Source organism: Athalia rosae, chromosome 1 (genome assembly GCF_917208135.1).
Source record: "Athalia rosae chromosome 1, iyAthRosa1.1, whole genome shotgun sequence".
Classification (NCBI taxonomy): domain Eukaryota; kingdom Metazoa; phylum Arthropoda; class Insecta; order Hymenoptera; family Athaliidae; genus Athalia; species Athalia rosae.
Genome location: NC_064026.1, coordinates 22,840,043 through 22,856,941, shown reverse-complemented (window position 1 = coordinate 22,856,941; position 16,899 = coordinate 22,840,043). Strand labels below are relative to the sequence as shown.

At 38.0% G+C, this 16,899-nt stretch overlaps 4 protein-coding genes across 6 annotated transcripts in view; 3 read left to right on the top strand and 1 right to left on the bottom strand.

Annotated features, from left to right (window-relative positions):
• LOC105691388 (polyhomeotic-proximal chromatin protein-like) overlaps window positions 1-635 on the top strand; it is a 7,874-nt gene extending 7,239 nt beyond the window's left edge. For both annotated transcript variants that reach the window (XM_048652107.1, XM_048652489.1), the window contains exon 13: window positions 1-635. This exon is cut by the window's left edge and continues 566 nt beyond it. The gene's annotated coding sequence lies outside the window, so the exon portion shown is untranslated.
• A 1,217-nt stretch (window positions 636-1,852) lies between these two features.
• On the top strand, window positions 1,853-5,349 carry LOC105691334 (kanadaptin). Of its 2 annotated transcripts, none has more exons than XM_048653336.1 (7): window positions 1,853-2,115; window positions 2,251-3,293; window positions 3,387-3,688; window positions 3,794-3,936; window positions 4,022-4,182; window positions 4,263-4,616; window positions 4,735-5,349. In XM_048653336.1, the coding sequence occupies exons 2-7, from the start codon at window positions 2,394-2,396 to the stop codon at window positions 5,209-5,211; spliced, it is 2,337 nt and encodes a 778-aa protein (XP_048509293.1). In that variant the 5' UTR covers window positions 1,853-2,115; window positions 2,251-2,393; the 3' UTR covers window positions 5,212-5,349. The 2 variants fall into 2 exon arrangements, with proteins under 2 accessions (XP_048509293.1, XP_012265159.2); XM_012409736.3 differs by having other exon boundaries at window positions 1,853-2,185.
• Window positions 5,350-6,153: 804 nt separating this feature from the next.
• LOC105691348 lies at window positions 6,154-7,687 on the top strand. The gene is made up of 6 exons (XM_012409754.3): window positions 6,154-6,389; window positions 6,573-6,716; window positions 6,799-6,905; window positions 6,997-7,108; window positions 7,291-7,390; window positions 7,490-7,687. The coding sequence occupies exons 1-5, from the start codon at window positions 6,356-6,358 to the stop codon at window positions 7,371-7,373; spliced, it is 480 nt and encodes a 159-aa protein (XP_012265177.2). The 5' UTR covers window positions 6,154-6,355; the 3' UTR covers window positions 7,374-7,390; window positions 7,490-7,687.
• A 2,034-nt stretch (window positions 7,688-9,721) lies between these two features.
• Window positions 9,722-16,899, bottom strand: part of LOC105691399 (roundabout homolog 2-like) — a 210,167-nt gene continuing 202,989 nt past the window's right edge. Inside the window, exons 5-11 of the mRNA XM_048650743.1 lie at window positions 16,500-16,766; window positions 16,137-16,417; window positions 15,544-16,056; window positions 15,224-15,454; window positions 14,811-15,149; window positions 13,001-14,693; window positions 9,722-12,873 (exon numbers count right to left, since the gene is read on the bottom strand). Coding sequence (XP_048506700.1) covers window positions 12,695-12,873; window positions 13,001-14,693; window positions 14,811-15,149; window positions 15,224-15,454; window positions 15,544-16,056; window positions 16,137-16,417; window positions 16,500-16,766 — 3,503 coding nt within the window. The 3' untranslated portion in view covers window positions 9,722-12,694. The remainder of the gene's footprint in view (window positions 12,874-13,000; window positions 14,694-14,810; window positions 15,150-15,223; window positions 15,455-15,543; window positions 16,057-16,136; window positions 16,418-16,499; window positions 16,767-16,899) is intronic.

The window sequence follows — 16,899 nt, the reverse complement described above, 5'->3', positions numbered from 1 at the left end:
TAAGTTTTTCTTCAAAATAATTGTGTTTTACAAAAAAATACAAATCAGTTATTTCATGGATCTGTTAAATGAAAGATGATGAAAGAAATTGACAACAATTTGAACTTATTTTTGAGGATACGAACTTCAGAACTCCGTACTAATGGTGCAAAAGTGCTAAGTGACTCTTAAAAATTTTCACCTAATTTTGTATAAACTAAAATATGCGATGAAGATACATATCTGGTGATACTGTGGATTGTGTTAGATATCAAGGAACAGTGAAAAGATTGGCATTTGAACAATCACAAAACATTTCATACATGCGTTTTGGAATGTGAAAAAACGGTTATCGAATGTCACGTGAAACACCGACTAGGGATCTGCCAGTTTATATTTGATGATTCATTGTGGCTACACTTAAGCTTTACCATCGTATGAAGAGACATATACCACATATATTTGGCTTTCAAATGACCTGATTTTATTCTATGGCTCACTGTACATATAAATACTAAGCACACAATGTAATTATTTAAAATACCAAATTTTATAATGTGAAGTTGTAGATATATAGTAGTATTACGTTACGGTTTATTCGTTGTCGTGAATTTTTACTGATTTCATGACCGCTAATAAAAATAATCACAGCTCGACCATTGTATTCTAATCCTCATTGTATGTATCATTTGACTGGAACATCCAGGGGTGGATCTAGTTACAAGTGGATGCAGCAGCACCAGCTGTTAAATGAATGCTTTTGACTAACAAAATAATGCACTGGGCTCACAGAGCAGCTGCTATAATGACTGCTCAGTAATCAAAGGTAGTCACTGTTACTCATTCATTAGATCTTCAGTTAGGATTTCGGTAGGTATATCAAAAGAAATTGTTCTACTGTACCGATCATTTAAAGTATTCTCCTCATTTAGTAGGTCGTATGTACTTTTTATCAGAGTGGTCTTTATTTAAATAAAGACCTGATAATCAATGTGTTCTGGAAGTTAGTACATTGCTTAAAAGCAAGACAACTTTTCTTGTACAAGATTACAGTGTAAAATATTGTCTTAGACTCGTCTTTTTTTTATGACACCAGAATGAACTGATATTCTAGGTCTGACATACTTCAGTTTCCCAAAAGATTCAAAACGGAATTTTCTTTAAAAGAATAAGATTTGATTATTGAGCCAGAAGTTTATAGGATAAATTCCCACCACAGTGTTGATGAAAGAGCAAGCTTTTGGATGGTCATCTCATCATAGTAGGTATATTATTATTAGCAAGACTACAGAGCTCCATAATACGTGTTCGCCTACAAGCTGTGTAAAACATAGCGGTATGATTAACCTCAGCCGATGAGTTACATAACAGTTTATAAATAAAAAATTTTTGAAAATCAACAAAGATTTACTTCAAAAGAGGGTAAGATGATTAAAATAAACTCAAATGTGTTCTAACTTATTAAGAAACTGATGATAATATTTGTGTAATACAATAGATAATGGAGTACATGATCAACGAGCTGTTGATTAAATCTTAATCTGGGTGTCTGTCTCTGGAGGGCTCCTTCCTTCACTGAGTAGTTGTTGTTCTGTTTCGAGCTGTAACTTTTTTCGTAGTGGTCGCACAGATGTAAAATATTGGTAAGCACGATATCCAAGATGAATAGATCCAGCCACGGTTATGGCTATACTCGTGTAGACAAATCCTTTGTGCAATTGGTCATACAATCGATTCTTTAAATTTCTCTTCATTGTTACAGTACTTATTACCGAAGTTTTTGAAAATGTCTATTCATTAGCTGATCCAGAAGTTAATAGCGGCCAGAAATCTACCGCTGATACGTTTGTCGGTTCACGTTACGGTGTTGTTGAAAGTAGCAATTCTGATTATCAGCCACGAAGGTCGAAAGCACCGGGAAGAGACGAAAGCTCGCGGTACGCGGGTGTGCTTCAAATTCTTGTAACTAGTTAGACGTGGGAAAATGAAAAAGAACTATCCTGACCATGGAGCTAGAAAGTATAAGCATGGTCGGCTGGTAGAGGAATCAGCTGCCAATAGCGTTGGGTCTACACTCAACGATAGTATCGAACCGGAGAATAGTAAAAAATAAAAACACTTATTCAGTGTTCGCAGGTGATTTACATACCATGTTTATACATATAAATTCGATATTAATATCTACATGAATATGTAAAAATCCATGGTAAGTGATAACTGGCTAACGCAGTCTCAATACTAGAGTCCTGAGTTCATTTTTGTCGTTTACAGGAGAACTAAACATGAGTAACCCCTAATTATTGTACTACTGATATACATGTATTTCAATTGGTCTGGGATCTCATCGCATAAGCTGAATGATTTGGAATTAGCCTCTGATGTGAATTACAATCAATCTCAAAGTGATCATTGAAATGGATTCCAAAGAAAGTGAACTTCTGATCAAACCTGCAACCAACAATGTTATTGTTGAACTAATTTCCACTGAGAAATGTGCCGCAGCAAGTATCAATTCTGAAAACTTGGCAACAGAGAAAAATAATGCCTCGCATAAGCTCAACGATCCAACAGAAGCTCTGGATACAAAAGAAACAACAGCACTGAACGAACAGGAAGCTGATTGTATGGAAAATACAGAAAATTCGGACCAGCAAAAGGCATTAAGTTTCAAAACTCCACATCTGCTGATTGGTCCCAGGAAAAGAAAACTTGGGAAGCTACGCACCTTATCTCATACCTCGTCCACCGTAAAAGAGGAAAATAAAGATTCTCCTGAGAAACTGGAGTCGGTGCATAATACAGAAGAAGAGGCAGAGAATGAGAAAGAACCTATAGACTCCAATCATCCCAAGCAAGAACAGACAGCTTCTCTTGAAATTCCAAAAGAAAAGCAGGTGATTTTACCATACAGAGAGCCAGTATGGGGAGGGGTGCCATTAAAAAAGTACAAATTGGAGATTTTAAAATCTGGAGTGATTTTAGAAACAGTGGACTTGACTCAGAAAAGTTATTATGTTTTTGGGAGGTTACCTGTTTGTGATATACCGTTGGCACATCCCACTATTTCCAGATACCACGCCGTCATTCAGTATAGATTAAAAGGAGATGATAAAAATCCAATGGGATTATATTTGTATGATCTTGGAAGTACTCATGGCAGTTTTTGGAACGGACATCGCATGAAGTCCAATATGTATGTTCGACTACGCAGTGGTCATATGATACGATTTGGATGTAGCCAAAGAAAATTCATCATTCATGGACCTACCGAAGATGAGGAAGAGGAGACTGAACTAACACTTACAGAGTTGAAGGTATAGCTGAGGTTCTGAACCTGACTGCGATAGATGGAAGTAAAATATAAGTCAACATTTGACAATAAATCTAAATCATTGACTTAATTGCAGGAAAATCGAAGATTAGAATTAGCAGAGCGTGAGCGGAGGGAAAGAGAGGAACTGCTGAGGATAGAAGAGGAAAAACGATTGAGAAAAGAGAAGGAGGAAAATGAAGGAATTGATTGGGGAATGGGAGAAGATGCAGACGAGGAAACCGATTTATCAGAAAATCCTTACGCAGCCACAAATAATGAAGAACTGTTTTTAGATGATCCAAAAAAAACTCTCAGAGGATGGTTTGAAAGAGAAGGCTTCGATCTGCAATATCAGACCGAAGAAAAAGGCATTGGGCAATTTCTTTGCTGGGTCGAGTGAGTTAAAAACGGTTCACATATAATTGTTTCCTTTAGTCCAGTTAATGCCATTAAATAGTAATTCTCACATCAAATGATGAATATTCCTGGAATTTTTTTCAGTCTTCCAATTGACAATATAACTGGTAAATCAATACGTGCGGAAGCTTTAGTGAAAGGAAAAAAAAAAGAGTCCGTTATTCAATGTGCACTAGAAGCATGCAGAATTTTAGATCGACATGGTGTTCTCAGGCAGGCGCATCATGGTAAATACGAACCAACTTCGATAGTTAGATCAGTCTTCTTCTTATGACAAATTGATTTATAAAAGACATATCTTATTCATCTCAGAGGCCAGAAAAAGGAAAGCAAAGAACTGGGAAGAAGAGGATTTTTATGATTCGGATGAAGATAATTTTCTTGACAGAACTGGCTCAATTGAGAAAAAACGATTGCAGCGAATGCGAATGGCTGGCAAATTGGAAGATACAGTTGAAACCTATACATCCTTGGTAAAGAAATATTGACCAATGAATACTGTATTGATATCGTGACAAGACTAACCCATTGACTTTTCTTTTGTTTTTTGTAGCTAGAAAAACATAAAGCCGTTGTGAAACAAATTACAGATATTGAAAAAAATCTGCACAGTGCTCAAAAACAAAAAGTTGCAGAAGTTAATAGTTCAGACGAAGATGCACTGGATACATTCATGTCTAACCTGAATTCAGTTGTACCAAATAAGAGTGAAACAATCAAAATGAAACTCGAACTTCAAACGCTTAGAAAAGAGGAGATGAGGCTAATAAACTTAGTTAACATTGCAAAGCCTGCAAATTTACCACCGCTGAAACCTCAAAAAACTGCAGAATTTGATGAAAAGAGAGATAAAAAGATTATTAAGGCATCACCTCTGATTGGCACCAAAAACAAGTTGAAACCTCTGGTAAGTTTCATTTCATTGTTAACATTTAATTCACCTGGGTTTACTTTATTCAAGTATCTGATTTTTCACTTATTTGAAAACGCTTGATGATTAACTTGGCTTTAATGAATTACTTTAGAAAACCTCAACAAAATTGGTCCCAAGTTCTTTGCATGATGCTGAAGATAAAAATGAGGCCAATGAAGATGCAATGGACGTATCTGAGTACGAAACGGAATTGATAGAAGCATATAAGTCAAAGCTAGTAGAACACGATAGATTGGATAACGTTGATAAGGTTACCGAAGTTCGAAGCAGTCCCTCAGAAATAACTGATTCTCAACAATCAGTGACGAAATGTGAGGAAAAAAAAATGGATGAGTTAGCTGAATCAAATTCATCTAAAGAAGAAGAGCGGATCAAAGAGGAACTGGATCTACAAAAACGAAAGAAGAGGAATCAGAAAAGGATGCAGCAACGTATGGATAAAGCCGAAAAAGAGAAGCAAAAAGGATATCAAGAAGATAAGTTCAAAGAGGATTATTCGATGTGGATTCCACCACAAGATCAAACAGGGGATGGGAAAACCAATCTCAATGACAAATTTGGATATTGATCACAGATGAAAGACATCATCGAATTTATTTCTCTATCCAGTGGACATCACTTGATCCAATTTGGATAATTAATCATAGTTTACACTTTTGTAAATAGTTTGTATTTTTCTGGACAAATAAAATAATTTGTCAAGAAATTGAAGGATATTTGAATGCATCGATGTATCGGATATCAAAGGATCTAGATATTACGTAGATGTGAGTCCCTAGAAAACAATCTGGCAAACGCGACGTTAGAGCGAGACGCCATGTTCTAGCGAGTTGTACGCGCGGAGGTTCAAAGGGCGTGGAATACAACGGAGATTATTACTACATCGTTCCAAACCTTCAATATCGAAATATATTTAATATATTATTGCTGTTTGAATAACTTTCTACGTCGAAGTTATCAGTATGACGCACCTCCAAATTTTAAATGAATATGGAGTTATGGATATCAGTCATTGCTGCTTTATTGAAAACGATCCGTGAGGTAATTGCAAACTCACCCTCTATGGAAGCGTAACATTTCACTTTTCCAACCACGCACCTCTATACCTCTTCGCAAGCACTCAACTAAAACGTACCACGGAGCAATAATAACCGCAGTCAATGCAATAACTATTCCACGCGCGCGTACTTCACATTTTTAAAATACAAGGTGAAGAACGTTGTTCGTTGACTGATCAATCGTTGATCCATCAACGCGTTGTTCACCGGTGCCGTTGACTGATCATTGATATAATTAGTCAACGCCGGTGCAACATGTACTGACACTGAACTCTATGGCCACTGAAGACTTGATACATCAGTGAGATATACCTATATATACAGATTCATGGGCATGTTCGTACGAGTTTGAACTATCCAATCATAAAGCAGACATGTTAGTAAATAATCAGTGTGGTTATTGCTTACAGCGCCATCTACATCAAGTGATTCAGGTCCATAGCACATAAGGACTAGTAGAACGTAGAACCATGTAGAACTTCTACTAGTCTTATCATAGGTTTACATTACGGCACTTTACGCAAATTGTTGTGTCATCACCAGCACCGAACTGTGTTATTTATTTCATTGGAAAAGTATACCTCACTACTACGATAATCTACAATCGACAACTAATTCATCAATGAAGAGGAATAGTATATAAACGAATGAAAAATGCTTGAACTTGTATCTTCATATGTGGACGCTGGTGGGTATTCAAAACTGCACTGTTTCAAAATCCAAAGAATTTAGGTTATGCCTACGCACTTTCACTTGTATCTGAATATTAAATTCAACAGGCATTTTATTTATTTGTTATTCATACCCTATTTATCTTTGGGCACGTAAAATTTGTACAGAGGATTTCAGTAATTAATTTTGTTTGGATTAGCGTGGCAGACTTTGGCTACTTTTGGCTGGTATTTAGTCGCAATTGGAGTTGTTTTGCTGTACCTCTCACCGCAAATCAAACAGAGGTATTCCATATGGATCCGTAAAAGGGAGGAAGCAGAATATTCGGCTAAGTATCACAAAAGTGAGTCAGTATTTTTTATACCTTGAATGTATTCAGAGGACACAATAGTTCAACTATTGTGAGATTGTATGTATGATTATAGATGTCGATCTATGTCAAGAAAGACTTGCAGGAGTTGAGGCTGCCCGGCAGCGCATGCAAGAAAAATATGCAGAGGCGGCTAAGTTAGCACAGCAGAAAGAACAAGAGGTATTCTAGTTTGGAAAAAATAACGTGCTGTTTTCTATGACCAATTTTGGATGAGTGTTAATATGATACTCATAATTATTTGCTTTCACAGCGTATTGAGAAAAAAAAGCAAGAGTTATTGGACCTTGTCGAAGGGAAGAATGTTGGTCAGAAATTGGGTAGAGCTAAAAGTGAAGCTTCAACTTCGAATTCCACCAAGCAAGGTGAGTGCTTGACCCACTCCCACTGCTGTTAGAGATATTTTTGCCAGTCTACAATGGTATAACACAGATGCTAGTATATTAGTGTGAACAAGTTAATGTGGAATGTTTGATACTACGGAAATTATTTTCAAAATTTGCTGAGGATGTGATAATAAGATACTGATTTTTTATACTTTGAATAGGATACAATCCACTGATGGGGGATTCTAGTCGCGGGTACCGGGCACCTAAAAGGAGCTGCTGCGGAAAAGGCGGTTGTGGTTAATTATTCGAACTTTATAGGTATAAATCTCTGATATCTGTATATTAATAGTGTGGATATTTTGATTCAATAGTTGGCCGAATTTTTCATGATTTACAACCTCCTTTTTTCCGTTTTAGGACAAAAATTTGCACCATACGAACCAATTTTGCATCTTATCGTGGATACAAGACTCTTCGGCGCATTTGTAATTTCATTTGCCATGAAATGAAATTACATACAATATTTATTATATGCATAGATCTAAGTCTCGGACTTTGGGACTAATTGTAATAATATTCTCATGTTAATTTGAATAAAGAATTTTATAAATAGTATTGTAACAGATTTATTGAAAGAAAAAATTCCTTTGTGTGACCACCCAATACTCATGTTACGGCTCATTGATCTTTGCAATACCACTTCTGCCTTAGCAATTTTGGTCTAAAGATTGAGTTTGGTATCAAGAGAACATGACAAGCAAAGATGTGCTCCGAGTTAGACTTTGATGTCATGATATGTTACTGACAAAGAATATCAGTAAGTATAACAGTGCAATTTGATTGGTAGATACTGAAACTAATGATTACAACCTATGTTTTCAACGCCAAGTCCACGCGCATACGTGTAGCAGCGACAGAGCTTGGGTTTTTATTACTCTTTGAATTCCTGAGAGAAAATCTCTCAATACTAGTCCTGCTACCAACATCAGTCAAGTTTTTAAAGCGCCTTGCAAGATGGCAAGTCACGCTAGTTATTGTTTATACGCATGAGGCATGCACAATATGGAACATGCAAACACATTACATGCAATTTCTCGTCCTCGCGCTGTATGCATACCCGCGCGAGCAGCGTCAGATTTGGAATATTTCTGCTAATCGGACTCGAAGGACGGTCGGTTTGCGCGGGAATGCATAACAAGTCGAAGCGGAGGCACCCGAGCGCCATGCAGCACGAAATTCCGTTGTGGAAAAATTCAAAAATGTTGATAAACTCACAGCTCACCATTGTATGTAGTGGGAAAATCGGAGATCCAGTACGAATGCTTCTGGATATTCGTACACACTGATTATCAAGAGTCTCAGAAACTGAAATTATAACGTGTAATTAAACTAAAGCGAGTAAATTAAAGCGAATTGCTCTGAGCGAGGTAGAAGATGCGAAGTTCGACGAGGACTATAATGGCGTCGCTGCGCAAAGGCTCTGTTAATATGGCCAAGTATGTCGGATGATATTGGACCAATCAGAGACCGCGTAGGGGTGCGCGCTGGTTTGAAGTTCTACCCTGAATCAATGTATCATCATGTTTAATCCGTTTAATTAAGCAGCGTCACACCAAGACGAGGTCAGATTTTTCAATTAATTTCCGCGTGTTTTAGAATCCGACATTATAACGGGGATAGTTAAATGAGCAATGACTTACTTGGAGACGAAGCAGAGAATTCGAAGTCCGTCGAGGTAATGGTGCTGCTGCGCGAACGCTTGTTCAAATAGCCAAGATGTCGGATGATATTGGGCCAATCAGAGGGCGCGAAGGGGTGCGCGCTAGGTCGAGGCTTTCATCAACGCTTCTGACCTTCTTGTTTCTACTATTTACTAGATGATTTAATGTATTACCATGCTGAATTTGTTTAATTAAGCAGCGACAGACCAAGATGTGGTCAGATTTACAATTATTTTCTCAAGTTTTGGAATCCGACGTTATAACGTATCGTTAAATGAGCAACGAGTTACTTGGAGACGAACGATTCGAAGTTCGAAGAGTTAGTGGCGCCGCTATGCCAGCGCTAGTATACCTATATAGGTATACGGCGAACAGGGTCGTACGTATACAGATGCCCCCCGAGTTTCCGTAAGTTCGTCATGCATCAATTTATTACTCGACGAATTCATGTTTCTCAAGTCAAATTACGTCAGGATGCCTTCGCTCAAATAATATGGTCGGAGCACAATTTTTTTTAACATTACTTTATTAATCATTATCAGTATAATATGCAGTGATATATATACGTAGTACTTGACAATAGCGAATGTTATAAATTATCTACAATGTTTGTGTCTGTGTTTGTTTTCATAGTTATATGTTATTTTTTTATCGTCATAACTATAAAAGTTTGGTTACCATCAATCATTACCAAATAATTGTTTTTGTGTTTTATTTTTTCATAATAAATAAGTTATTACCTATATGAACATCCATATTATTATCCTTCCGTCATATTTACAAAATGTTACGTGAAAAAAAGTGGTTCAAATTTTAAATGAAACACTTTCCAGCCTTCGATCACACTTACGAGCTAATCTCATAATGTATAATTAACGTGGCCCTACTCCAAAAATTAATCGCATATTCAGAAGTTCACACTTAATTATATCTCATTTTCTTATAATGATATGGATTATTTTTACGTAGCCCTGGCTTACTAGTTGCCAAGCTTCATTTTTATGATTATAATTTTTGTGACAGTTCCATGAATTTTAAACATCAGTTGCACTCTTAATCTCGTTGTGATTCACAGAGACAAGAATATGGCGCGGAGTGAAGAGAATGAAAGGTGATTGAATGTATTATATGTCGGGCAGAAATAATTTCCGTGCAAAATTCACAGGGTTCGTTTTTGATGGCAAAGTTTGGCTGGATAAATCTACAAGTACAGATTACATTATCTTAAGTCAATGTTAGTGAGGTCAGTCCTGTAAGGACTCACCAATTATGTGCGAGCTATGTTTATCGCAAGGCTTTTTTTGATAGAACCTTATTTCCATCAAGTTATTCCTATTTAATCATTATTTCCTTTTTTTTACAAAACAATAAAACCATCGCTTCAACTTTACAAAGACAGCAAATTATAAAAATAATACGTTATTTTCCCGATTAGTATTGAGACGATGGTTCCTTATTTCGCGCCACAGCCACAACGTTATAGGTATAATTTATTCAACACAAAATTACCCCCTAATGCTGTGGCCTTATATCCCCTTAGGCAAATTTACAAAGGCCGTGGAAAGTTATTTAAGTCGTTAACATCATGGTAGGGACTATCTTATAGTGAATATATATGTATATTTTCTAACTATTATCATTGAGACACTAGCATCTCGCATTTTTGCATTATATTTCGTGTTGATGGTCACCAGCGTGAATTCTATACTAAACGTGCCAAAAACGTAATTTAATCACCACTTTTTTCTGATTGGATGGACTTTTACGAACATGTACTCATTACGATGACGATTTACAAATTACTGCATTGATATAATTGTTAGTTGACTACGTCTATCATTACACAAGTAGATGATGAGGCTCACATTTAGCAAGTACATTATTTTTGGAGTTGACCTGATAAGGAAAATGAATTGTGAAAAATGCATGGGTTTTCAAAAAGTCGATTTGTGACTTTGATCTTTAACGTTGATTTACATGAAGTAAAAATATATGGACCAACTGAATTTGCAGTTTTGGTAGAGAATAGAAATATTCAAAATTTGGCAGTGATTATAAATTAAAATAGAAATTTGTTCAAATGCTATAATTTTTTAGTAAAGTACAGAGATTCGACACTGTGTTTATTGGGCAGTTAATTCGCAACTAGTACAGTTATTAATTAGTTACATTCAATTTGAGCGATTACATGGCTTCAAAGTTATCTATTGCCTAACTAGTGTTCTTCTTTAATCACTAATTATTTTATTCTCTTATGAAACCACACAGGATGTAACTGACTATACCTCATTAAAACTACATCTATATTCACAAACAATTTACCAACAAAAAAACACATGCGTATTTTTCAACGTGTTTTTGTAATGATATCAATTATATTACAGCGCATTCGTCGCCATAAGATGCAGCCACATTTGTTACATAGCTGGTGTTCAAAATCGCTGACGTATGAATGTATCTTGTGGTAAAGTGAACCATCTAACATCATACTCACATTCTCACTTATCTGTCAGGACATGCTTATACACATTACCGATTACATAATACATCTAATATCCCTTAATAACTACGGCGCATATATTAATAATTAATATGTTAATTATATACTAATGACTAAACTTGTTAATCAACTTTGTACAATGTATACAAAAACCATCTGATATGATTATACACTTACATCGTTATTGTTATTGTTATATAATATTTTAATCATACATTATCGGTAAAAGTATTCGTTTTGGAAGAGATACATGTTGATTATTTCATTTTAATAAAATTATTTTTAATTTCCTTACGATTTAGGAACGTTATATCGAAAATAATATCCATTATTCTTCGTGGCAGTTGAGAATGTACACGTTTTTTTGAAAATAAATGCCACTTTTCTCGATCCACATATCAAATTTTCCCATTAATATAGTAGCGGTTTAGTTACAATTCAACTAATAACGAAGCTGAAGTAGTGTAAAACTGCTTTGTGATTATAAAACACCTTTGAAAATTGTCAAGGTACTTAAATTTTAGCAATTAAAAGAGTTGTCATAAACCGATATTAATTTTCTGAAATAAAAGCATTTCGACAAAATGACCGATTTGTATTAAGAACATTACAAATTTCATTCAACTATTGCTTAGATATTGGCATTCCTCTGTTTCTTCTTATATTTATTACACATTCTCAGTACTTGATACTTAAGTAAGTCACGCGCAAATCCACATTTACGACGGAATGTAAAATATGGATTTCTGCCAGATCTCGATCAGTCTATAAAAAATTTCTCCCATTCAGAGAAACACATGCGTTTGAATTAAAAAAATTCCAAACAAATTTTAACATCGCTTATTGAGTTAGACTTAATTCTTGTATCTTGTTACCACAAACGTACGTACCTTAAACTAAAATTAAAAAATCGTATGCCAAGAATAATGTTAGCATTCATTAGTCTAATGGGCACAGAGTAGATTAGTGTAACAATTGTATTTACTTTTGAGCCCTAACATATCTTCAGAAAGGGCAATCCCATAGTCAAATACTCGAAAGAAGACGAGGCTGTTTGGTGTTCATCGCGTTCGTCAATTCAAATTACTCCGCAAACTTTTAAGCTCCTATATGCATTAGAATATGCGGAAGTTTTGCTTTTCAAATGAGCAAACGTAAAGATTGGGAATCAATTTTTGAGTCACTCAAAATTATGGAGTCATTGTACTATCTTCGCCATGTAGTGTGTCATATCATGGTTTCCAGCACTCATATAATAAATTTCACTTACGTAAATTTCCATGAATCCTGTTCGCGAGAAGAATTCAGATCAGATCTGACACTCTGCAGTGATGCCATTACTGTTCGTTGCGACCTGAAATTGATTACATTATCTGCTTAACTTCGAATCATTAAAATGATTTAACTCTCCCGATGGTCGCTGAGTCGGCTGGACTCCGAAGGGGCGTTGGGGTTATTTGCTCCCATGAAAACGCTGTTCAGCTTGTTATATCGCTGACTCCCTGAACTGCTCATCGTATTAGAGGCTGAGGAGTTATGCTGGGGGTATCCACCAGTCCTTGGAAAGCCAGGAACCTTGTCTATAACAAACAAAGAATATTGTTCAGTATTCGTGTAGTAGACATGATGAACGATAAAAAAAAGTTTTACGGAATTTTTCAGACGAAAGAATATTTCAAAATATTATAATACCGAAAGTGAATATACCTTTGCTGCGGTTGTGCCTGTGACGTTCTTGAGAGTTAGCTGAACCGCATTGTCTTTGAGGAATGCAGGAATAATTACTGTCACTGCTATAGCTCGGCGAGGGAGGCCTGTTGGTCCTTCTTCTCGGACTTCTATTACTCCTGTTCCTAGATCCACCCCTGTTATGAGCGCACCCAGGAGCGAATTGATTGTTATATTCCACAGTATCGGCGTAAAGACAGCTGGATTCTGAACACGAACAGCACATATCAGAGTGCGTATTTGAGTCGCAAGATTTTCGATCCCACTCGTCATTCTCTGGTTGATAAAGATTATCGTTTCTGAACATTTCTTCATTGTGTCGATACACCTCATCATTCAAAGTTGTATGATCTAAATGAGAATTGGGATGGTTTGTACGGTTGAAATTTTCGTGAGGTCTATAGTCTTCAGGGTGTCCATTTTGATGTCCATATATGACAGAACCGCTCTCATACTCGTTTTCTTGATTTTTATAATCGTAATGATTGAAGCCTTGGGGAAAGGACGGTACAGGCGGAGGATTTGTTTGCGGAGGCAAAGTAGTGTATCTACCCTGTGGAAGACTTCCATGGGTTCCTTCGATCGCTGGATGGCCGTTCCACGGCGTGGGCGATGGAGAATAACTGTTCCCTACTCTCACTGGAGGAGTTGGAGGGCTCTGTGAATTCGCCGATGTCGATCCCTCTAAATCATTCGGTACAATTCTTTTAGCCAAGTGTGGACTGAATGCTGCCGAAGGAGCTTGCATTCTCGCAGACAGAGAGGTACCCGAAGGTGGTGGGTGCTCAGGAGGTGGGGGCAGCATATCGCACCAGTTAGGCATACCCGGTTGCGTTTCGTTCAGCGGAATTCGGTACTGCGGTCTTCTCTGAATTTCCATATTTTCATCGGTGTATACGCTGCTTGCGTTATCGCTGCTTGGTGACATGGTAGATTTATTGTGATCCTGGTTCGAGTCCAAGCTGGAATAGTCCGGTTTTACACAGGAGTCGCTCGAATTAGATTTCTGTCCGCTATTTTCCATCGAATCGGGACTACGACTGCCAACACATAACGTCGTCGTAGCATAAGGTTCTGGTGGAGCCTGTAGTTGTTTTCTGGCGTTATAAAACGTCGTTAGATTTACTTCCGCATACTCCGATCCTGGAATTGCAACCACGCCGGGAGCCAACATTTGTTGATTGTTAAGTAACTTAGTTTCGCAATCCTTGTCGTTAGCACTTTGAAGTGTGCTTGTTGGTTTCCACCCACGATCCAGCCAAAGGGTGTCTTTATTCAATTGACAGATATCATTAGCCGTTCCAACAGGAACGTTCAAGTGTCCAAGTTGCTTACTCATGGCTTGTCTTCGTCTGACGTACAATGCACCGAGTAAAATGGCAAATATGGCAAAAACCATTACGATCATCAGAATTAAAAACCATGTTTCTCTGACGACGGAAATACCACCATGACTCGTATCGGTTCTCGGCGGTAATTGAGTCAACTGTCCAGGATCCATGTTAAGAAGGGTCGGCCCGGAAAATGGACCCATGCCAGCACGTGTTAATCCGGCCACGCGAGCCGTATAGAGGCCCCCGGTTGTTAAACTATTTATGATGACTGATGTGGTTGAAGCATTCAATGACATTTGACCAAGAACCTTATTGCTTGTGTTACTCTTGATTTGTATCTGTGAATTAATAAAAAATTAAAGTTAATATTTTTCAGTCCATCAATTTGTCAAAAACTTGGAAAAACACTAAACGTAGCGTATTTAGGCTACTAAAGCTTCCGTCAAAATCTTTACCTTGTATCCGACAAGTTGTCCATTTTGTTCGTGTTTTGGTGGCGGTGACCACCTAACAAATGCTGAAGTCATGTTGATCATTCCGACGTGAACATTTTCGGGTGCTCCAGACGGCGCATCTTCTAAAGTAGTTGCAAGCTTGACGTTACTGGGCCTTCCTTCAATGGTTTTGTAGAATGGCACCAGGAAAAATTCGTATTGCGTGTACTTGTTCAGATTAATAAGTACGTAGCTTGTAGCACCAGCGTTCAAAACTGTGACCATTTGATATTCTGGTTTATTAGACACTTCGCGATACCGGATGTAGAGTCCTTCTACCAAATCCGCGGCACCAAGGATCTGAAACGGTCAGATTATCGTATGTTATCACATTTTAACTTGTCTTTACGGACAGTCAAATTTCTGATACTTACGTCCCACATGATTTTTACAGCAGTGCTGGTCAGCGGTTGGACTTCTCGCAAGTGCAAAATTTCACTGTTTAAACGATCCCTGGCGCGTATCAATACGATCTGAGGTACAGAATTTTGATTCACACTGGTCGTGTGAGCACTGTCGGAGAGTGGTCCGGGCAGGGAAAGTCCATGACTGTTTTCAGCGCGAACCAAAAACACGTATGAAGTATCTGGTTTCAGATCGGTTACCTGTAAAAAAATATGAAAATTTGTTATTGAGGCGGTCAAGTTATTCGGAATTTCAATGTGGCCGCCGAAATAATAAACACGAAGCTCACAGTGTAAGTGTCATCGGTAATTCCAGTAGCAGCAACCACCCATCCAGTGTTCAGATTGCTGCTGAAGTACTCTATGTTATACCCGATGATTTTGCTTTGCCCTTCGTGCCCAGGACTCCATGTGAGGGTAACGGAGTTGCTTGTGGTGTTAACGATCCTAGGTTTACTGGGATTTTGGGGTAAGGCCGACATGTCGGGTGTTCGATGAAGTGAGGTCGAGGTGCTGACGCTCAAAGTCGCCGACCACGAAGTGTTTCCGGATTCAGAGGAAGCGATGCAGGTGAACAGACCAGAATCACTCGGCTGAAGATCGTCGATAAATAGAGTTCCATTGCTTGCCATTGTTATACGACTTCCAAGCTGAACCAGGACCCCATCTTTGTGCCAGTGAATTCGGGGTGTTGGTGTTCCAACTACCCGGCAAGGCAAAGACGCGATGCTCTTCGACGGCAGAGTCTGGTTTGCTGGTCCTAATTCTATGATCGGCGGAGGCGTTTCTTCAGCCGATGTTACCTATTGATACGTAAGATGCGTTAGAAAAAACACAGAAATGCCTGATGCTCACAATTAGACTGATCCGGGAAAATACTAACTTCAAGGAATACAGTGGCGGTGCTAGCTCCAGCTTGACTTATGGCACTACAGACGTAGTGGCCTTCATCTTTTCGAACAGCTTTCTTTATATTGAGACTTCCGTCATCTGTGACCGTGTAACGACCTTGATAAACGTTACCAGGAAACATCAACTCTTGGGAGCCCTCACGGGTCCAGAATATCGAAGGTTTTGGTGCTCCTCGAGCCGCGCATGCAAAGGAAACGTCCGAACCTGTGCTCACTACTTCGTCTTTCGGAAAATGCGTAAAGACTGGGCGAGCTATAATGCAAGGTTGATATCACCGTATTTTCATCAACAGATTTCAGGATTTTTATCATTTTTCTACAAGTAATGTACTTACAGTGAACCGTCAGAGTGGCATTGGCACTTATGGCACCGACGCTGTTTTCAGCATCACAAATATAAGTTCCCTGATCGTCGGTGGTCACACGTTCTATTCGTAGACTCTTGTCATCTAAGATATTAGCTCTACCGATTGGCATTTTTCCGTCAGTTCGACGCCAAAGAATTTCCGGTGACGGATCACCGCCAACATGGCAGGCGAATTCTGCGGTTTGTTCAGTCAGAATGGTCTGGTTACTCGGCATAGCCAAGAAGTATGGTTTTACTGGAAGAAGAAATTGATCAACCGTTGGAAAATAGTACGCAACATAGCGAAGGAGAATCACGTAGTGGACCACGATTCCCTAGAGCGTTTACATAGCTGATTAAAAAACCTATAGCACATCTTAATTAAGATC